At 43.2% G+C, this 23,266-nt stretch overlaps 1 protein-coding gene across 2 annotated transcripts in view; it reads left to right on the forward strand.

Annotated features, from left to right (window-relative positions):
* Positions 1–23,266, forward strand: part of NYAP2 (neuronal tyrosine-phosphorylated phosphoinositide-3-kinase adaptor 2) — a 209,574-nt gene that overhangs the window by 178,175 nt on the left and 8,133 nt on the right. For both annotated transcript variants that reach the window (XM_068279253.1, XM_068279254.1), the window contains 2 exons: positions 17,285–17,497; positions 21,453–21,556. In XM_068279253.1, coding sequence (XP_068135354.1) covers positions 17,285–17,497; positions 21,453–21,556 — 317 coding nt within the window. The remainder of the gene's footprint in view (positions 1–17,284; positions 17,498–21,452; positions 21,557–23,266) is intronic.

Below are 23,266 nucleotides of genomic sequence, written 5' to 3' on the forward strand. Positions count from 1 at the left end.
AGTTCTGGTTCTATGAATGGGCAGAGGTTGTATTCCTTGTCTTTTGCACTTTCATTATACTTGTCCCTTAAGATAATATGCAAACTGTAACCTTAAATGATTCCAAATTCATGTGCTATTGGTCAGAGTTTGCTGTTATGTTATGCTGACATTTGGATCATCCTATGTGTTCTATGAGTATTTTTCTTTTGTTCCCTTGCTATGAATCCTGTTCATGGTTGATTCATTTTAACTCTTGTTTACGGTCTGTTATGATTGTACAATGTTTTTGTTATACAAAATTCAGTAAAAATTTTAATGAAAAAAGTAAAAAAACAAAAAACAAACTCTCAGCAACGAACATTGCGTACTGATCACCTGGCAGAATATAAATCTATAAATCAGGGAGATGAAAGATTTTACAATGGGCAAACACTGACTAAGTAATCTATAAATTAAAAATGTAAACAATAAGCAAATGTATGAGCTATGTTATTTTCCCTACAGTTTCTCTTAAAGGGGGTTTGAAAACTTGAAGACTAATTTTCTTTACAGTAGCACTGTATATATAGCTGTGTTACTGGTGCTTCCCTTCCCCTTACTACTTACCTCCCAGAAGGCTTGTACTGTAACCCTTGATTGCCCATCTTATAGTGACGATGTGCACACGTACAATGATATCAGTATGTACATCTCAAAAGTGGAACAGCCAGTGCTTCCCCTGCATCCACTACACCAGAAAAAAGGATGGATACAACATCATGTGCGACAGCAAGGCAAGCTGGTTGAGCAATCTCATTTGGTCGCTAACACTAGAGGATTTCACCCTCTTTGGCTACTGAAACATGAAATAAAAGTGCCAGATAAGTATATATTTTTAAAGCAAAAATTACCTCTGCATATGCTGCCCAACAGCTAATTCTGTGAGTCAGGTAGAGTTGGGCCGAACCTCCGATTTTAGGTTCGCGAACCGGGTTCGCGAACTTTCGCGGAAGGTTCGGTTCGCGTTAAAGTTCGCGAACCGCAATAGACTTCAATGGGGATGCGAACTTTGAAAAAAAAAAAAAATTATGCTGGCCACAAAAGTGATGGAAAAGATGTTTCAAGGGGTCTAACACCTGGAGGGGGGCATGGCGGAGTGGGATAGATGCCAAAAGTCCCCGGGAAAAATCTGGATTTGACGCAAAGCAGCGTTTTAAGGGCAGAAATCACATTGAATGCTAAATGACAGGCCTAAAGTGCTTTAAAACATCTTGCATGTGTATACATACTGCTTCACACTGACACACCAAACTGTTCACTGAACAGAACAGGTATGCAGTGGCGGGTTCACTGAACAGGTATGCAGTGGCAGGATCAATGAACAGGTATGCACTGGCAGGATCACTGAACAGGTATGCAGTGGCAGGATCAATGAACAGGTATGCACTGGCAGGATCACTGAACAGGTATGCAGTGGCAGGATCAATGAACAGGTATGCACTGGCAGGATCACTGAACAGGTATGCAGTGGCAGGATCAATGAACAGGTATGCAGTGGCAGGATCACTGAACAGGTATGCAGTGGCAGGATCACAGTACAGGTATGCAGTGGGCTGAGGGCTCACTGAACAGAACAGGTATGCAGCCAGGAAGAAGTTAAGCCTAACTAATCTTTCCCTATGAGAGACTGCAGCAGCTCGCCCTACTCTCACTAATGCAGGCACACGAGTGGCCATAACGGCCGCCGCTGCCTGCCTTATATAAGGGGGGGTGGGGCTTCAGGGGCTAGTGTAGCCTAATTGGCTACACTGGGCCTGCTGACTGTGATGTAGAGGGTCAAAGTTGACCCTCAGGTGCATTATGGGGCGAACCGATTTTTTGCGAACTTTTGCCGCAAAACGTTCGCGTGCGACACCCGCACGCGAACCACCTAAGTTCGCGCGAACCACGTTCGCCGGCGAACCGTTCGGCCCAACTCTAGAGTCAGGTGAGACCATACATGTAAAAAACACATCCGGTAAAAAAAAGGCCATCAGAGATAGCTGCTTGTAGAATATCAGTAAAATGACTGATATTCTTCTACTAAATTACGATAGTAAAATATTGGTAAACTTTACTGATATTTTACTGTGACCTGACCTAACCCTACTCTCACACAGAACCCTCACTCTACCGATGTAGTTTCTTGCTGCCAGATCACCACACTACGTGTGAAATGCTGACCTGCTGCATGTGGTTGCAAATGCTGCTGGTCAGCTGCATTAAACTGCAGCACAAAGGTGCTTGCTGACCAGATGAAGCTGAACTGTCTTGCAAGTATAAAGTTCAGCTTTCCTTGTAAAAGAGGCCAAAGTCTGTTTTTTGCTCTCTTATGCCATACATAACATTTCTAAATACATTCATAGAAAACATAAATAACTCTGTATACAAGAGACAATGCCAAAGGACAATGTTGGGTGCCTGCAATCTTCAGGACATCAGGGCGTACTACATTAAAGGAAATCTGAAGTGAAAATAAACTTATGATATAATGATTTGTATGTGTAGTACAGATAAGAAATAAAACATTAGCAGCAGAGGTATGAGTCTTAAATTGTTTCCAGTACAGGACGAGTTAAGAAACTCCAGTTGTTATCTATGCAAAAGAGCCACTGAGCTCCGCGACTTTCAAAGTCGCAGAGAACTCTGTCTTCTGAAGCTTTTTATCTCAAATGTCTGTTTATGTATTTTGCTTTTTTTTCTGCAGAGGAAAGTTCAAAGTTTCACTAGTCTGCTTTGTGAAATCATTTAGAATGCTGAGTAGTGTGTAAACTGCAAATATTAGAGAATGATGCAATGTTATAAAAAAAAACTATAAACTATAAAAACTATATAACTGAAAATAAAAAGATGAGAATATTTTCTTTGCTACTAATGTTCTTGTAATTAGCCGTACTACACAACCAATTCATTATATCATAATTGTATTTTCGCTTCAGTGTCACTTTAACAACAGACATGCTTCTGTAATGGAAATCACTGCATGGGCTCAGAAACACCTCCAGAAAGCATTGTCTTTGAACATGCATGTTACTGCATCCGGAAATACAAGTTAAAACTCTACCATGCAAGGAAGAAACATAAACATAATGCATAAATCCTGTCACCTTCTCTGGGCATGAGCACATTAATATGCACTAAGGCAACTTAGAAGACTGTCCTGCAGTCTGGAAATCATGGATACCATGCCCTCTGGGCTAAGGGTGGGAAAGGACAATCTGGCTTGTTTTCAGCATATTATTTAAATGCTAGCAACCATGATGGTTAGTGTGAATGGTTAGCTTGCACATTTGGGAAGGCATTGTAGATGCTGAATAATATTCACAGGTTTTGGAGCAGCAACATGCTGCCAACGTCTTTTTTAGGCATTGTATATGACCTCAGATAGGCTGTTTGAATTGACACCTGAATTCTGAACGTAAAGTGGTGGGTCGGCCTATCCGCAGGAGATCTACACTGATGATGTGTGCAGGGCCCCCGAGTGTGCTGTGGAGCATATTTTAGCATGTATAGCTACCTGTCCTCACTCAGGCTTGCATCTTTCAGTGTCCCAAGCAGCGTTCTGAACTGGCCATAAGAGCTCCCGGCTTACTGCAGTCACATGACAGTGACCCTGGAGCTCTAGTGACAGTTCAGAAGCTGTAGCAAGGACAGGTAGTTTATACATGCTAAATCACACACATGTGCACACTCTGCATCGGCACGCTACAAATTGGTGCTCTACCTGGAGGGTGATGGGGGCACATTGGGGGTCGGACAATTGGTGGGTCATAGCCTATGGCCTATTTTTAGGCCAAAAGTGTGTGTGTGTTGGGGGGGGGGGGGGGTATGCACAGGAGGGCTTGTCTGGAGTCTACATCTAAAATTAAAAAAATATGACAAAAAGGATCTGAAATCACTGTATACTAAAGCTGAAATATTTTATCAGTAAAGAATGGGGCAGTTGGTGTCTCCAGTTCCCAGACATTTACATAGTGTTGTTAAAAGAGAGGTGACACAATATATTTGTAAACTTGTCCCTGCCCCAAACCTATTTAGAAAGATGTTCTTGGCAGCAAATTTAAAATGGACATATATTTCTCAAAAAACTATCTCAGGCCTTCAACACATGCTTATCTCTATACTGATGCAAATGATGAAAATGTCCTGAGGGAACTTGTATCAGTCGGAACCGCAGATTATTTCTGTCAATCGTTTTGCTGCATGATTTGTGCGATTTGTGTGCACTTTAAGGCATGTAACAGTAGCCAAGAATCACAAGCATTGTACGAAAAAGTATCATTTTTTTGAACACTATGCAGAATCACATATGCTCCAAACAAAATCATTACACGCATTTTCGCATTGCGGCAAAACGCTGCCAAAAATGCACTAGTGTGTCCCTAACTACAGTTACAATACAAAAAAAATTACTGATTTTGAGAATGTTCTTGTTTGTTGTCGGCTTTAAAGGTATTTTCTTGATAAGGTGTGAAAACATCACCTATGAGAAAACTTAGGAGAAAAGTTAATTGAATAGGAGCCTGTGTGTTTATATCTTACCTGGAGAATTCACGTAAAGGAAAGATAATTGGAGTTTCTGTAACAGTCCAATGCACTTTCAGCTTTCAATGCATCTAGCCTTAAAGGGATACTGTAGGGGGTCGGGGGAAAATGAGCTGAACTTACCCGGGGCTTCTAATGGTCCCCCGCAGACATCATGTGTTGGCGCAGCCACTCCCCAATGCTCCGGCCCCGCCTCCGGTTCACTTCTGGAATTTCTGACTTTAAAGTCAGAAAACCACTGCGCCTGCGTTGCCGTGTCCTCGCTCCCGCTGATGTCACCAGGAGTGTACTGCACAGACACAGACCATACTGGGCCTGCGCTGTGCGCTCTTGATGACAGCAGCGGGATCGAGGACACGGCATTGCAGGCGCAGTGGTTTTCTGACTTTAAAGTCAGAAATTCCAGAAGTGAACCGGAGGCGGGGCCGGAGCATCGGTGAGCGGCTGCGCGGGCACAGTATGTCTGCGGGGGGCCATTAGAAGCCCCGGGTAAGTTCAGCTCATTTTCCCCCGACCCCCCTACAGTATCCCTTTAACCAGTAAGCTTTCTGGCGTTCTGACTCTAGGCAGACATTCAGGGTCAAACGAGCTACAGAAGCTGAATGTCTTCAGTTTAGATCTACGTTCCTTTGTGTCTCAAAAGGTTGACTGTTGTAATGGCATTTCATTTAGGAAGAATCAGTACTGATAATAAATAGAGAAGAGGGAGAGAAAGAACGAGAGGGAGAAACAGATGGAGAGAGACAGAGATAGAGGGATGGAAAGAGAGAAATAGAGGGAAGAAGAGAGAGAAAGAGACATAGCTTTCCTGCTGGCTCCGTGCCATACAACCTTAAATGATCCCAGCCAAATAGAACTGACTGAAACCTCATCAGTATCCCCACACTACACGCAATGCAGACAGCCACTGGAGACAAAGAACATGCAATGCTCTCTGCAGCAGATCTCATGTTGTCCTAATGAGATTTCTGGAAATCATGCTTTCTCTGCTGAGAAAAGATATACAAGACACACACACACACGGTATGTACAAGTTGAAATAAAGCAGGGCCTGTAATAATGAAGTATGATAGTAGGTCAACGACGTGTCTACATGTCCGCAAGCAACAGTTAGGCAGCTTGGCTCTCCAAACCCCCAAATATGTAACCAGGCAGGAGAATCATCACCAAATAACAAAATGGAAGCAGCATGTCCTTCAAATAAAAATTAAGCAGTGTAATAAAATTAGCCAGACTTAAAGTCCTAACAGACTTAAAGACCTAAAATAATGTAATTAGGCAGCATGCATATCACAGTAAAAAAACAGATCTCTTGACACATCCTAGTAACGTACAGCCCTCTTGAGCAACCTTGTTAGCATGGTGTTTTTCTTCCTGCAGTTATAGCACCCCACGGACAAAGCCCTCATCACAAACCTTCAGCAACACATTGCCCCCCAAAACAAACCTACAGTTACAGATTTCCCCTTAGTAACAGACCACAGTGACAAACAAAATACTCAGTCCTCTTGGTCTAATACTAAAATGAATACGCACTCTCCATGTGGTGGAAGTTCAGATGAGGCTTACCTTTCTCCATGTGGCCAGCAAAAAGCCTCCTGCCTCTGATATGACCTTTTCTTCTGTCCATCTTCCAGGCCACATGACACCAGAGAGCAGAGCAGATGCAGGGCTTCACCGAGCTGTAACCTATGTAGAGAACAACAGGCATGCAGTGTAGTGATGGCACGAGCGGTTCGACCGCGAACATATTCGCGCAAACTCCGGTGGTTCGCGTTCGCGGTGAACCGCGAACTTTATGCAAGTTCGACCCATCCCCTATACTACATCATTAGGCTCAACTTTGACACTCTACATCACAGTCAGCAGACACAGGTCATCCAATCAGACTGCACTCCCTCCTGGAGCCCCCCCCCCCTATATAAGGCAGCTGCATCGGCCATTTTCTCACTCAGTGTGGCTGCAGTAATTAGAGAAGGGAGAGGAACCTGTTGTAGACATAGGGAAAGCTTAGTTAGGCTCTTGTTAGGCTTGTAAGCTTGCTCCTTGTTGATACTTATTGCTAAAAAGCACCCCACAACAGCTCTTTTTTTGTGTGGCCCACTGACACTTGCATATACAGCCCTGTCAGTCAGTTGCAGCTGGCCCTTGCTAATTCCTACTGTGCTATGCCACTGCCACACCCAGCACATTCGGTGCCTACCTTTTCACTGCACGTGTATGACATCTTCACATTTGTAATACTAGTCACTGCATCAGTGCACCTGCGTGACAGCACGCAGTGTTACATTATATACCAGTCACTGCATACCTGTTCACGGTACCTGTGTGTGTGTGACAGCTGCACATTTGTAATACCTGTCACTGCATACCTGTTTACGGTACCTGTGTGTGTGACAGCTGCACATTGTATTCATACCAGTCACTGCATATATGTTCAGTGCACCTGCATGACAGCACGCAGTGTTACATTATATACCAGTCACTGCATACCTGTTCACAGTACCTGTGTGTGTGACAGCTGCACATTTGTAATGCCAGTCACTGCATACCTGTTCACGGTACCTGTGTGTGTGACAGCTGCACATTTGTAATACTAGTCACTGCGTACCTGTTCATGGTACCTGTGTGTGTGACAGCTGGACATTGTATTCATACCAGTCACTGCATACATGTTCAGTGCACTTGCATGACAGCACGCAGTGTTAAATTATATACCAGTCACGGCATATCTGTTCACGGTACCTGTGCGTGTGACAGCTGCACATTTGTAATACCAGTCACTGCATACCTGTTCACGGTACCTGTGTCTGTGACAGCTGCAAATTTGTAATACCCGTCACTGCATACCTGTTCACGGTACCTGTGTGTGTGAGACAGCTGCACATTTGTAATACCAGTCACTGCATACCTGTTCATGGTACCTGTGTGTGTGACAGCTGCACATTTGTAATACTAGTCACTGCGTACCTGTCCATGGTACCTGTGTGTGTGACAGCTGCACATTGTATTGATACCAGTCACTGCATTCCTGTTCAGTGCACCTGCATGACAGCACGCAGTGTTATATTATATACCAGTCACTGCATACCTGTTCACGGTACCTGTGTGTGTGACAGCTGCACATTTGTAATACTAGTCACTGCATATCTGTTCACTGCACCTGTGTGACCGCACTCAGTGTTATATACCAGTCACTGCATAACTGTTTACTGCACCTGTGTAACAGCACGCAGTTTTATATACCAGTCACTGCATACCTGTTCACTGCACCTGTGTGACAGCTGCACATTGCATTGTAATACCAGTCACTGCATACCTTTCACTGCACCTGTGTGACTGCACATTGTATTAGTCAAGTAAGTGCATACCTTTCACTTCATCCCCCCTGATATGGACAAAACAGGCAGAGGCAGAGGCAGACCCAGAGGCAGACCCAGAGGCAGGCCACCCGGCAGGTCTGTTCAAGGTCGTGCTGATGTACTTTCGTGTGGCCCTGGACCAAAGTACAGTGCTCAGAAGAAGGCACGTGCCATCAGCTCCCAAGATTGTCAGGGCGTAGTTGATTATTTAACACAGAACACCTCATCTTCTGCAGCCACCAGCACTACAACAAGCACCACATCCGTTCCATTTGACACTATGCAGGAGTTATTTGGTGGGGAATGAACTGATTCACAGCCACTATTGTTACAACAATATGAAGGCGCTAAGCAAGTTACACCACACCACCTCATATGTCTGAGTTAGGCGGCACTATGGACATAAGGTGTGAGGATGATGATGAAGTATCTGCTGTTGGTGCAGTTTTGGAGGTGTCTGATACAAGCGAAGCTGTGGAGGATGATTATGACGATGACGATGATGATGATACTGCCATGGACATCACGTGGGATCCTACTAGACATCATGACCAGGGGGACAGTTCAGAGGGGGAGTCAGAGAGGAGTAGGAGGAGATGAGTTGCTGAAAGAAGCAGGGGGAGCTCGTCATCAGAAACAGCTGGTGGCAGTGTCTGGCGCCATGTATCGCCACCTATGGACAGCCAGCCAACATGCCCTTCAATGTCAGCTACTGACGCCACCATAGTGCCATCACCTCAGTGGGGCTCAGTGGGGCTCAGCGGTGTGGATTTTTTGTGTGTGTCTGCCTCAGATATGAGCAATGCCATCTATACTCTCTGTCACCAAAAATTGAGCAGTGGAAAGGCCCAGACCTGCGTAGGGACAACTGCCTTACGAAGGCACATGTCGAAAAAGCACAAATGGCAATGGGAAGACCACCTGAGCAAAAGCAGCACACAAAAGCAAAGCCACCCTCCTTCTCCTCTTCCTCCTTCAGGTGCATTATCTTCAGCAGCTTTCTCCCTTACACCTTTACAGCCACCCTCCTCCACTCTGCCTTTCACCTTGAGCGGTTCCTGCTCCTCTGCCCAGAGCAGTAGCCAGGTGTCCGTGAGAGAAATCTTTGAGCGGAAGAAGCCAATTTCTGGCAGTCACCCCCTTGCCCGGTGTCTGACAGCTGGCTTGGTAGAACTGTTAGCCCGCCAGCTGTTACCATACCAGCTGGTGGACTCTGAGGCCTTCCGTAAATTTGTGGCGATAGGGACACCGCAGTGGAAGATACCAGGCCTCAATTATTTCTCAAAAAAGGCGATAACCAAACTGTACCATGAAGTTGAAAGGCGAGTGGTGTCATCTCTGGCACACAGCGCTGGGTCAAGGGTCCATCTGACCACGGATGCCTGGTCTGCAAAGCACGGTCAGGGCAGGTACATTACTTGCATAGCCCATTGGGTCCACCTGGTGACCGCTGGCAAGCAGGGAGTACGTGGCTGTATAGCGGGCCTAGTTGTGACACCTCCATGGTTTGCAGGCAGGCCTGCTTCCACCTCCTCTCCTTCTTCTCCTACTCCTCCTGCTACATCCTCTTCGCTGTCGTCCTCCTCATTGGCTGAGTGGCACTGCTACCCTACTGGTGCTGAGATCTCCTCTCCAGCTACACACCCCCAGCTCCCCAGGGCTTATGCTGCATGCCAGGTACGACGGTGTCACGCCATCTTGGACATGTCTTGCCTCAAAGCCGAGAGTCAAACTGGAGCAATTCTCCTGGCTGCTCTGAAAAAACAGGTGGAACAGTGGCTGACCCCGCACCAACAGGAGATCGGCAACGTGGTGTGTGACAACGGCAGCAATCTCATTTCGGCTTTGAGTTTGGGAAAGTTGACACATGTACCCTGCATGGTACATGTGCTGAATCTAGTAGTTCAAAGATTTGTGTCTAAGTACCCAGGCTTAGAGGATGTCCTGAAGCAGTCCAGGAAGGTGTGTGGGCATTTCAGGCGGTCGTACACAGCCATGGCACGCTTGGCCGATTTTCAGAGGAGAAACAACTTGCTGGTGAGGCGCTTGATTTGCGATAGTCCGACTCGCTGGAATTCGACACTCCTCATGTTTGACCGCCTGCTACAACAGGAGAAAGAAGTCAACGACTATCTGAACAGCTACGGTCAGGCTCTGGAGAGCTGGGCATTTCCTTGCCAAAGTACTGGACACTCATGCGTAATGCCTGCAGGCTCATGCGTCCGTTTGAGGAGGTGACCAACCTGGTGGGTCGCAGTGAAGGCGCCATCAGCGACTTAATTCCATATGCTTTCTTCCTGGAGCATGCCGTGCGTATGAGTGCGCATGAGTGGTGGATCAAGCTGTGGACGAGCGTGACCAGGAAGAGGCGGAAGAGTGGGAACAATCATCAGCAGAACCAGATGTTTCCTCAACACCTGCAGCAGAACAGAGGAGAGGGGATGAGGAGGAACAATCACCTGGGGAAGAGGGGTCAGATTAGGAAGGTGGTTTTTTTTTTTGAGGAGGAGGCAGAAGAACAACCGCAGCAGGGGGCTTGTGCTGCTCACCTTTCCTGTGGTATTGTTTGTGGCTGGGGGAAGAGGAGAACTTACCTGACATCACTGAGGAAGAGCAAGAGATGGCTAGTACGTCAGCATGCGACTTTGTGCAGATGGGGACTTTCATGCTGTCCAGCCTGTTGAAGGAACCCCATATAAAAAAAAAAAACTAAAGGGGAATGACCTGTACTGGGTGGCAATGCTACTAGACCCTCGGTATAAGCACAAAGTGGTGGAGATGTCACCAAATCACCAGAAGGAAGAAAGGATGCAGCACTTCCACGCAAGCTGTCAAGTATGCTTTACAGTGCGTTTAAGGGTGATTTCAGTGCGTTTAAGGGTGAATGCGGACATTCTTTAGTCCAACGCCTCGCCTTAGCCCTTCCGGATCCACCCTCCACCAACACCTGGACCGGCAGGTAGCTGACTACCTGGCCTTAACTGCGGATGTAGACAACAGCGATGAACCCCTGGACTACTGGGTGCGCAGGCTTGACCTGTGGCCAGAGCTGTCAACAATTTGTGTACATGCCTGCCTAATTTTTCTGGCTGCACTGCGGCTGCAACAACAAAACAAAAGTCATGTACATGTGTCAATTCCCCTTCGTGATCGCTACCTTGCCACGGTAAATGGGCTTGCGTATCACAATGAAGCAATGACCGCCGGCTATATGAGTGTGTCGGAGGGGGGGCGCACCCAAGATAATAAGGTCGTTGCTTCATTGTGGACAGACCAAATTCGATCAGCTGGACAGTCACCCGTTGTTCTAACATTGAGCTACCACAGCCCGGCGACCATATGGGCTTGAAAACCGCCATGGCCTGCACTCTCGCCATGATGCACACCAGTCCAGCACGGCCGTCACTACACAAATAGCTGTTTGCAGTGAGTTACAAAGTGAGTTTGGTGTGTCAGTGTGAAGCAGTACACTAATTACACTACCTGATTGATGTATACACATGCAAGATGTTTTAAAGCACTTTATACCTCCAATTTAGCATTGCAATGTGATTTCTGCCCTTAAAACACTGCTGTGCGTCAAATAAAGATTTTTCCCCGGGACTTTTGGCGTGTATCCCACTACCCCATGCAAAACTCAGATGTTAGACCCCTTGAAACATATTTTCCATCACTTTTGTGGCCAGCATTAGGGATGCTCATTCGGATTCCGCGGAAATGCAATTTCCGAAATTCCGATCGGAATATGCATTTCCGCATCGGAATGCGGAAATCGGTAATGCAAGTGCTTTAGGCGGATTTCCGCCAGAAATTGCGGAAATTTCCGCCGGAAATCGCGGAAATTCCGCCCGACTTTAACGTTGATTTTCTCAAAAACTATAAGGTCTTTTTGAAAAAAATTTTTTGCATCTTGTTTACAAGATTCAGTTTAATAACCCCTGAAAATTTGGTGTTTCTAGGACTTAAGGGGGCTTTGCTATTAACCACTAAATTCGGCAGACTTTTACTGTAATGTAAAATGCAGAAAATCTGCTTCTGCCTATTTTCTGCATTTACATTACAGGAAAAATCTGCCAAATTTAACGGTTAATAGCAAAGCCCCCGCACGTCCTAGAAACAACAAATTTTCAGGGTTTATTAAACAGAATCTTCTGAACAAGATGCAAAAAAAAGTTTTCAAAAAGACCTAATATCTTTTGAGAAAATCGATGTTAAAATCGGGCGGAATTTCCGCGATTTCCGGCGGAAATTCCACATTGGAATGCGGAAATTGGTAGCGGAAAGCGGAATCGGTATTTGGCAATGGCGGAATGCGGAATTACCGCGGAATTGGAAATTGGCATTTCCGACCATCCCTAGCCAGCATAAATGTTTGTAGTTTTCAAAGTTTGCCTCCCCATTGAAGTCATTTGCGGTTCGCGAAGTTCGCGCGAACCCGAATTGCGGAAGTTCGTTGGAGGATCGCGAAACGAAAATCGGAGGTTCGAGCCATCTCTAATGCTGTGGTTGTACAGCGTCCCCAGTTCTTTAAAATAAGAAGTGCCTGTGGCACCTGCCAAATCTGCATCCTTGTACATACGCCTCTGTGCAAACATTCATTTATACATTAGCTTATGTATACAGCAAACTCCACAGTATCCGGCACTGGGGGGATTGCTTGAGCCCTCTTCTTACCTTCCTGCTGCTCCTAGAGGCTTTCCGGCATTCTATGTGCACGGCTACCGGGAGTGTACGGCTACCGCCATGTCACCTGACCTATGTGAGGTCACATGACATGCCAGGAGCTGTGCATGGATGCTGGAAAGCCACTAGGAGCTACAGGAAGGTTAGAAGACGGCACTAGACGCTTGATGTGTATTTTTTTGCCCTGCAAAAACCCTAAAGCACAGTCCCCGTTATTCCCCTCAGACATGTCGTTTAGTTGAAACTTCCGGTTACTGAAATTCGGATAACAGAGACTTTGCTGAGCTATATAGTATTGCTCATGTGTATGCGGCAGAACAATTCTGTGATCAGCCTGTACAGGTTGATTTGTAACAGTTTGTAAGGTTCTGATTTGCTCTAATCACTTCTTGTTTTAACCCATTTAACCTAGGAGACCGAAGAGAAAAATCATCATGAACAGGAAATCAGAGCCAAAACTATTAGTGTATCAAACTAATGACCTGCTTCTCCATGAGTTTTGCTACACACAAACGACTCTAATGGTAGCATGGGACCACATAGATATGATCTAATTCTTGCCAACTACAAAAATGAAAATATTGATTTAGAAATAAGTCATAAAAGCAATCATTCTCTAATGCCTTATCATGAACATTATTATGCATGGCTTGCACATCCAAAAGCATTTATTAATTTTCTGCTGGCATCAGAAAGTCTGCAAATAAATGCATGTTAAAGCAATGAGAGGAGAGAAAGAGACATCACAGTGAAGTCAAATTAGCAGCATACAGGTAAAATGTGTGCCGCCGTAAACTGGGCACCGGAGATTGTTGTTAGTAGAATATTGGTAAAATTACAGATATTTTACTGTTGGGATGTGGTATTTCCAATATCCACACTGCCTTCGCTGCTAAATACTCAGATGCAGCCCACGTAATTACAATATTTTTATTGGCGCCTTCGGCGCTCAAAGTACCGATATATCCAAAATTAATCAAAATTAAAGGATACCTCAACCAAAAAAATTATAGCTGCAGTGTGTTGGGGGTTAAAGTTACATACCTCTCGTCCTCCTGCACCCCCCCCCCCCCCTCCGTCTGCCGCCGTTAGTCTAATATTCCTCCCGGTGTCCGGTGACTCTCTTGACCCCCCACCTGGACATACTGCGCCCTGTGTGCGCAGTATGTCCTCCCCTGTTCACTTCTGGCCGGCGCATAGCGATCGGCTCAGAAGCACGCTGCCCCTCTGTCTCCTCTGGGCTGCGTGTGCGCTCCATTATACCAAGCATCACATGCATGTGATGCTTGGTATAATGGAGCGCACACGCAGCCCAGAGGAAACAGAGGGGCAGTGTGCTTCTGAGCCGATTGCTATGCGCCGGCCAGAAGTGAACAGGGGAGGACATACTGCGCACACAGGGCGCAGTATGTCCAGGTGGGGGGTCAAGAGAGTCACCGGACACCGGGAGGAATATTAGACTAACGGCGGAAGACGGAGGGGGGTAGGAGGACGAGAGGTATGTAATTTTAACCCCCAACACACTGCAGCTATAATTTTTTTCGGTTGAGGTATCCTTTAAGATATTAACATTGCGGTCTATGGAGTGTTCTTTTTACCATAGCCACTGGCACCCAAATTACCTGCTTTGGACTAAATAAAAACCCTTCTTCTTTTCCCTCCCCTATTTTATTCAAGTTTTGATTCTAAGTCATATACAGTATATTATTCTGCCTTTTTTTTACATTTTATTACGGTAAATCTAAGGGTCTATACGATTAATGTCAGAACTGCAGTGCATTGTGTATTTCAGAGACAAGCCGACAATTCCTTTACCTACCATGCAAGCCATAACCGCCACAAAACAAAATACTACTCCTCTACCATGTCTCAACCATCCTGGCCAACTTGAACCTCACTAATGTAAAATATAATTCCTTATCCATGTCCTAACAGCTCTCTCCGCACCAGTACTGCCCCCATGTTAAACGTTAAAAGTATTCCTCTGCATTGCCTTACACCCCTCAACTACGTAGTGCGCGTGTGCAGAGCGCTGCCAGCCAAGGGCGCACGATCAAGGATGCACATCACCAGGCAATGCCATCACACTGCTCACCGACCCTGGCCGACCTGGAAGTAGCTCTGGGCGGCCTTTACAAGGTAATGGAGGGGGACAGAGAAGAATGAAGGGAGCAGTGGGCATGAGGACTGCCTGCTACACATGCCCCGCTTTTAAAATTTAGGATCGCTAAGATATCCTTTAACGTAAAAAAAAAACTCTTATTGAGGGCCTTAGGAACAAATTCATTAACACCAATGCCACCCAATTGCTGTATCAAAACCACCCAGTGCCAAACGAAGGGAGCACCCCCACCCACAGTTGTTTGCAGTTTTGTTGTTGTTTGTGCCAATTGCAGAGGACCCCCTATTATATTTAATTATAATTATTTAAATCAATTTGGGTAAATAATGGAAACAACATCCAGGAAACAATACAAGAGGGAAGTTAGGTTAAACAATAGTAAGAATAGACGCACTTTGCTAACCTTGAAGCCAAAGAAAGGCTTATATTCGGATGTTGGTTCCTACAAATGAGAACACATGCTTTCCCACTGAAGATGATGTCATCTTTACAGACATTCCTCTACAATGTGAATGAGATGCCTACCATGCTAGAACATCTGTCTTTCCCCCTGAACCACATGGCTGAAAGACCATGCAACTTTGTGTTATACCATGATTTTTGCTAATTTTTTTCCTGTGTGTTTTTTTTTTTTACATTTGAGTGTAAATTATCCAGGTATAAATCCTTATGTTCTTGCTCCTAAACTGTATGTGTTGTCTATGAGAAATGGATGTGAGTGTCAAGTGCCCCCTAGTGGCTGAATGCAGAAATGCAGCTGTGTTCATTAATAGTTATTAATAGTGCAGTCTATTCATATGAATAACAAAAGATGTTCTACAGTTTACCACATAAAATTTGATTTCAGTACTACTTCATTCAAGTGTCTGCACAATCACTTCTCCAAATCCTTCAGAAATGATGAGTTTTATAAATATGACAGATTACAATCATTGCACTGTGTACAGTACCAGACAAACTTAATTTGAATCCATTTTATGATTTTCGTAAATAGCCTCCTTTGTCTTTTAAAGGGGCAGAATAGCAAAATATGTTAAAACATTTTTTTTAAAAAATGACTATGTAAATGCTGCAGAGTGCTTATAAAAAAGCTGACACTTATAATGTTAGTGTTTCTGAAGTTGGTGAATGGTCCTACCAATGGACCTTTGGGGCATTGCTTTGTGCAGAAGGGGGAGTTAAACAGCTGTTAATGTGAGAGGAAGGGTTCCCCCTATGAGGCCATGTAAGTAACGTTGGAACATTCCAATATCTTCCTCAGATCTCATGGGGATATAGAAGGATGTGGCAGGCTTTACAATAAAGCTATGCTACCCCTCCGGCAGCGTGGCACTTGTATTCCGCCATAGACACCAGCACATCCATGGCCAGCTCCATGCCTTTGTCATGAGCAGTATGCATCGGATTGATGGTAACACAAAATATGTTCAGACTGGTAGATCACTGAGGTAGGAGGCAATAGTACAAAAATGTAAAAAGCAGACATAAGCAGCTCACCAAAAACAACAGACAATACAGACTGGCAATGCTGTAATCTGTACTGAACTCAGTTGCTCATCTCATTCATCTTTCTCCTCGCTCTTCCCCTGCTGCTCCTCTTTGTCAAGCTCTTCATTGACTACCAATTAAACAGAGGATCCAGTTTTAACTCCTAACCCTAACCTCCAAAGCTCTCCACAATTTCTCTCCCCTGTACATCTCCTCACTAGTTTCCAGATACCAACCTAAACGCAATCTAGAGATCTACACATGACGTTCTTTTTGTCCTCCTCTCGAATTACTGTACCTCCTTACATTCCTGTATAAAATATTTTACATGTGCTTCACCCCTCTCTGGAATGCCCTTCCACAACACATCCGTCACTCACCAACCTTTGATATCTTTAAATCCTCCCTCAAAACTCACATTTTTGCTGACAAGCGTATGCTTTAACTTATGCCATTCACCTTATGACCGATGGCCAAGTTGTACTCCTTACTAGATAACCTATAAATGCACTGCCTCTATGTATGATTATATGTAAACAACCCTACCTCTTGTCTCTCCCCCTCTTCCCAATTCCTTTGATTGTAAGCTCACAAGGGCAAGGTGCTCTCACCCTTTTGTTTTTTGAAATTTGTTATACCTTTTATTCATCATGTCACTTTTGTCACTATAATAACCAATTTTGCACCAATTCTGTATTTTGTATATTGGTGTGTACACCATTGTCTGTATGTGTGTATTTGTATGCAGTGCCACAGAATATGTTGGCACTTTATACATCAATAATAATAAAACATCAGCTTGTCACAGCTATGACTATTGCCCTACTGTACACTCGGCAGGGATGAGATGGTAGATGGAGACAGACATTAAAAGTCAGACTGAATATTCAAGAGAGTCAAATAAATTCTGTAGTCCAGGCTCTCAGCTAAGAATCTTCTATGGAAAGGCAGAACCCCCAAATTAAATATGATTGGAAAATAAAAAATTAAGCCATAAATATATTTTAGGGAACTTCTAATTTGCTTCTATACTTGCTCTTTAGTGTACTAAATGTAAATGTGAATTTCTATATCCTTCTCTTAGAACCACCTGATGAAATGAAGGTCAGGAGTCACAGCACAGAACCTTTACCAAAGTTGGAAAGCAAAGAACGATCTGGTCATCATTCTTCACCATCCTCCAGAGATTCAATAAAAGCTCAGGAATGGGATGGATCTCCAGGCCCAACTCATGTTTCCAGCAGACTCGGAAGATCGTCCGTGAGTCCTACCATGCTAGCAGGAAACAATAGTTCAGGTGAGAAAGACGTGTTTTTTGGCATAGATTTTACATTGCAGTATTTACATGTAGGAGTGAGTGAGCAAACTTTACAAGTTTGGAGAGAGAGAACCAGCCAAAATCTTACTTAGATTGGTGAGATTCTCATGAACTCAGCAGCAGAATTTGCCATGAAGCTGGCTTTTAGGCAAGAGCGAGGAAGTTTGATAAGGGTCGTCTGGCAGGAAATAAATAGATAGAAAGCCCATGCTTTGTATTGGTAGTTTTTTTTTATTTATCCATATAGTAATATGCATGAAGCCTACAACAAAACTGGAGTTGTTGGTTTTAGATATCCACAGACATCCACAGCAAGCCCTGGTCAGGGCTTCATTTGATAAAAGGCAATTGGGAAAGCTAGAGCTACAAGTCTCGAAAGAATTGTGACTGTGACGCATTGTGGAACAATTTCCCTGAAAGCAACTTGTGACAATTGCCAGTTACTATTACCCTAGTAGGTGCCTACACAAGTACTGTTTCTTATCCTATGGCATTTCCTCCCTGCTATGTCAGCCTTCTCTATTTATATCCAGTACTGAAATTTCTAAATTCTAACACTTCTTGTGTTTCTCACTAACACTGCCAGAAATTAAAGTGCATGTGTGATTAATACCTACTGTTCAAAGACGAGGTCTTCTTTTCTGAGACACTTCCACCCTCATATTCCTTACCCGTACAACACGGCTGCTATACTTATTCTCCAGGAGGAGTGCAAATACAGATAAAAACAGCTCCTTTCACGAAAAGAAAGCATAAGTCACAAAACAGTTTTCTACAGCAGGGTTACTGGGATATTTCCACTCATTAAAAATTCCATAATTTGGTATTATAATACTTTATGTTGACCCTAAAGTGCCCACTTCAATCCCAAGCTACATACTCTAAGCACATATGTCTTAGGGTGGGAAACATCTATGAAAATATCACAAAATAAACACAAGAGATGGGAAAACGTTATTCTTGCCTCATCTCTTCCAGCTTGGTTGGGAATATTGTATGAATAGCTGTCTGATATAGATCTACGTATATAGTAATCTGCATCATAGTATGGACATGGTACATCAACTGGTATGGCCTCTCTCCTTCGTAGGTCGCCTTCTGCTTGTCCTTGCTTCCTTACAGTTGTAATTTGTACAGCATTCATGAAAGAGAGATTCTCCAGCATTATTGGCCAGAACTACTGCCATAGATTAGAAAGAAGCAAAACTGACCAATGTGTAATCCAGTTGTATTTTCATCAAAATTCCAATTTTGACATAAAGATGATTAAAATATGTCTGATCCCTTAAATCCACACTAGCCTCTCTATTTTCAGTATTTCTCTTTCTCAAATTCTGAAAATGGTACATACAGGTCAAACACCCCCTAAATGGTCTTCTTTTCTTGTTACAACTCTAATCTAAATGAAATAAATGATTCTGATTCTGATAAAATACATGTCTAATGGTGCTCATACATGGTACCATTTTTTTAATCCAATCTTACATTTTCTATGTAATATAATGGTGCCCATACAAGATAGAATAAAAACGTTTGATTTTCCCGTTTATTCAATCTAAATGATCAAATCGAATGAAAGTTGAAAATATTTTATTTTTTTCAATCAAGAAATTCGAACGGTTATCCCGTTTTTTCGAGAAAAATCTGATCGGACATGCTGGAAAAATCTTTATATGCGATCTAATGGAATAATCAAACTAAATTATCTAATCGAAATAAAGTGAAAAATTGTACCATGTATGGCCACCATAAGGGAACTACCTAAATGATCCTTTCAGTATATTCACTTAATTTACCCTTATACTACATAATAGAAATGGTAAGATTGGATGAAAAAAAAATGTACCATGTATGGGCACCATGAGACAACCTAAAAAAATATGTCAAAAGATTTTTCTATGATGGGCTAAGAAACAGCTAAGCTGAGAAAGTCTTACATCATTAACACCTGACCCATTACTTCACCATCTTCAGATCTCTGTTCTGCCATCTACTCTGAAAAGTTTCATGTTAAGCTAAAACAGAAGAAATATAATATACAGTTCTCTGCCATTCAGCAAAGTCCACATAGTAACAATGCTAAAGGCCTTGCACGGTTACGTAAATAAATATTGTCCACAAATGTTATTGAGCGCTCACCTATTGAATTACTAGTAAAATACAACTTCTGTTTGAAACATGTGGATGCTGTGGTCAAAAATTCTTTAAATTGAACCTGAGGTGAAAATAAACTGATGAGATAAACAATTATATTTATCCTCCTACTCCAAAAAATGACTTTTAAGACATCCCAGGATTTTATTTTATATTTAAACATTTAGAAAGTAGATTGAATGTTTTGTTGTCTCTGCTCAGTTGCAGTCTATTAAGTGTCCCTAAATGAAAATACATGAACTATATTGACCCTTTCTCTCTCCATCTGCTCTCAGAAATATGTAGAAAATGTATTTTGCCACAAAAAACTTTTATGGCTGTAATTCGCTTATCAGTGATGTTTACTATATTCCTGACAAGCTTCTGACAAGACAGAAGCTGTCATTTCCAGCCTTAAAAATTAACTATTTAAGGCAGCAAAATAAAACAAGCAAAAGACCCTGATTATTAGTATGTTTAGTACTGTACCTACACATGTTTATCTCATCATGTCACATGTCACCTCGGGTACACTTTAAGAGTGGAAACTTTGTGTGTGTGGGGGAGGGGGAGGCTAATGGGTTAAAGTAAGGAACTAGCAAAGTCTCCGGCAGGAAGGAGGCAAAGGAGGATGTGGCAGAGCCAAGGTATCCTGAGATAAATAGTGTGTGCAAAAAAAACCAAAAGCCAAGAGAACAGTACCATTGCCACTCACTCTCCCTCAACCGATTGCACCTAAATCTTCCTCCTCCTCCTTCCTGTCTTTACCACCCAAGCAGCCTCTGCTTACAGGGAGGTTAATCCTTAAATAGTACCCCCCCCCCCCCCAGCCACATGTCATACTTCTCAACCTGTTCTCTTGCATTTGGCTTCTGATATTGCCTGATAGACACTAGAGCAAACTACCAGAGCCAGGGTCTATTCATTCTCAGTGCGGGCTATCTTGGCACAGGGTGAAGCGGCTCACTCTGCTCCTGCACAAACTCTGGGCTCACGCTGATTACTATTCCCCCTCTGAATTTTAGCAGCTTGTGGGAACACATAATTCAGGCACCAGCTATTACTGAATTACTCTTTGTTTTCCTGATTTGTGCGGTGCCCTGCTGAAACTCCTGGCGCCCAAATCATGCACACAAACAATCGGTGCAACACTGCACCAAAATCAGCTGGTTTGCAAGAGCTATTTTTCCTATAGAATTTAATGGTGTTCAGATGCCAAAGTTTGCAAATTCAATGCCCTTTGACAGCCATTCATCCAAACTGAGGCAGAGGCATATTGAAGCAGTATTAATGTTCTTAAAATGTACATATTATCATTTTTTACTTTTCTATATTATTTGCTGTTTTCTCTCTGAGAAAAGGAAGTCACCTTTTTGACGAATAAAGTTAGTCCAGAAGAGATTTTATACATGTGCAGACCTACCATTACAGCTGTATTATTATTTTGCATTCGTAAGTTCTATTCTATTTTTTTAAAGGGACTCAAAATGTCATGTATGTTATATGTGTTAAGTATTTATGCTTAAATACCTCTCACTATCAGCTGATATAATCCAGGTGACAACTGAAAACTTTTACTGTAATTATTTATATAAATTGAGAGACAGGTACATGACGATTCTGAGAACAAACAATAAATAAAAGTTATTAGTTGGGCAGGAAGCAGTTTCATGTACTGAAGAAATGTACTAGTTATAGAAATAGCACCTCTATGCTGTTCTTGATTATAATTGTGTATCTGTGCCTTGCAGGATTTCGAATATCATTGATTCTAACCGTATGTTAATGTTGATTTTTTCAGACATGAAAATCAGCTGCAAATTAGGTCGTTCTGCTTCCACGTCAGGTGTGCCTCCTCCTTCAGTTACTCCCCTCAGGCTAGCCAATGAGCAACTACAGAGCCAGGTACCACCGTTACCCAGTAGTGAATGACGTCATGTGATTCTACATGCCACTTCTCTGTCTGTCATCTGTTGCCGTCCGCTCTGTGTGTCTGTCTTGGTACGGTCCACTCTGTGTCTGCCATTAGTCAACAAAGTCATCCGCCGCTCTGTCCACGGAGGAGCTTTGTCTTTCTATTTCTTCAATTCCTGTGTTGTTCTAGATTGACTCATTCTGTACTTTGATTGTACCATTTTACTATTTGTACTTTTTAATTCTTTTATTTGTTTTTTACATGGTGTGCACATTTTTACTGTTGAGAAAAATTTATCATGTTTTGATAAATTTCACAGCCTTGTTTTTCTGTGTCGAGATGAATGTCTTGTCTACTGCAGTTAAATACATTGTTAATAATTTGTACATACATTTTCAGAATCTCCCTGATATATTGTAATATGTGTGACTGTTTTTTGCATTTATTTGACTCTTTGTGCATGTTTATATTACACTCTGAAGTGTCACAGTCTGTATCTTTGCACAGCCATCAATTCCCATCCAGAAATATGGCAGCTACCCCCAAATGTTAGCCTTGTGACATGAGGGAATAAAAATGATAATAAAAATCACGGACTGTTAATGATGTAAACTGTATGGTAGTCATTATCCCCTCCTTCTGTCAGGGTGTCCTGTCATTTGACAGATGTCCCGGGTAATCTGGGGGTTAATCTGAGCCCGTTCTCTTGCCAAAAAATGATGATAGTAAGTGACCTGTAAGTGTTTGTGCATGAAAAAAAGTCTAACTATATTATCATCTTTAAAATATAAATAAAATCAGCATCTAAATACTTTATCTCAACTGTGTTGTACTGATATCTTGTGCATTTCAATGCATGACTTTGTGTGTCTGTTTCTTGACTTGCATGATATTACATGTCCAACATGTACATATTTGATGTTTTTTTATGTTCATCATCAACGAGGTTATTTAATAGTAGGAATGAAGGATCTGGTAGAAGCAACTTTGTCCAAAACTTGGAACCCAACACGGTCAGCTTAAAATTAACCAAACTTTGCACCTCCTACTGAAGTTTATGCTCACCAGGGATTGGTACCCCAGTTCCTCTGTTCTGGAAGAATCCTACTCTGTTTTGGAAGCCTGCAAGTTGTCAGTCACTTACAGGGTTTGATAAGCTAACTTTCTTCAAAACTGAAGTACATGGGAAAACGTCAGAGAATATTAGTGGACTGCCAAACCTGTCTTGGATTTATTAAAAAAAAGTCTTCTATTAGGTGGCAAAGGTCAGTGAAATAGCAGTCACTGGGCACACACCTAAAGCTGTCCTGGAATTGTTACAAAGAATTTACTGTGAGTGCATTTGCAAATATTTAAAGGAATACTGTAGGGGGGGGGGGGGGGTCGGGGAAAAATGAGTTGAACTTATCTGGGACTTATAATGGTCCCCCGCAGACATCCTGCGCCCGTGCAGCCACTCACCGATGCTCCGGCCCCACCTCCGGTTCACTGCTGGAATTTCAGACTTTAAAGTCTGAAAACCACTGCTCCTGATTTGCCATGTCCTCACTCCCGCTGATGTCACCAGGAGCGTACTGTGCAGGCACAGACAATACTGGGCACGGCAACGCAGGCGCAGTGGTTTTCAGACTTTAAAGTCTGAAATTCCAGAAGTGAACCGGAGGCGGGGCTGGAGTATCGGTGAGCATCGGCACAGGATG

The sequence above is a fragment of the Hyperolius riggenbachi genome, chromosome 4 (genome assembly GCF_040937935.1).
Source record: "Hyperolius riggenbachi isolate aHypRig1 chromosome 4, aHypRig1.pri, whole genome shotgun sequence".
In the NCBI taxonomy this organism is placed as follows: domain Eukaryota; kingdom Metazoa; phylum Chordata; class Amphibia; order Anura; family Hyperoliidae; genus Hyperolius; species Hyperolius riggenbachi.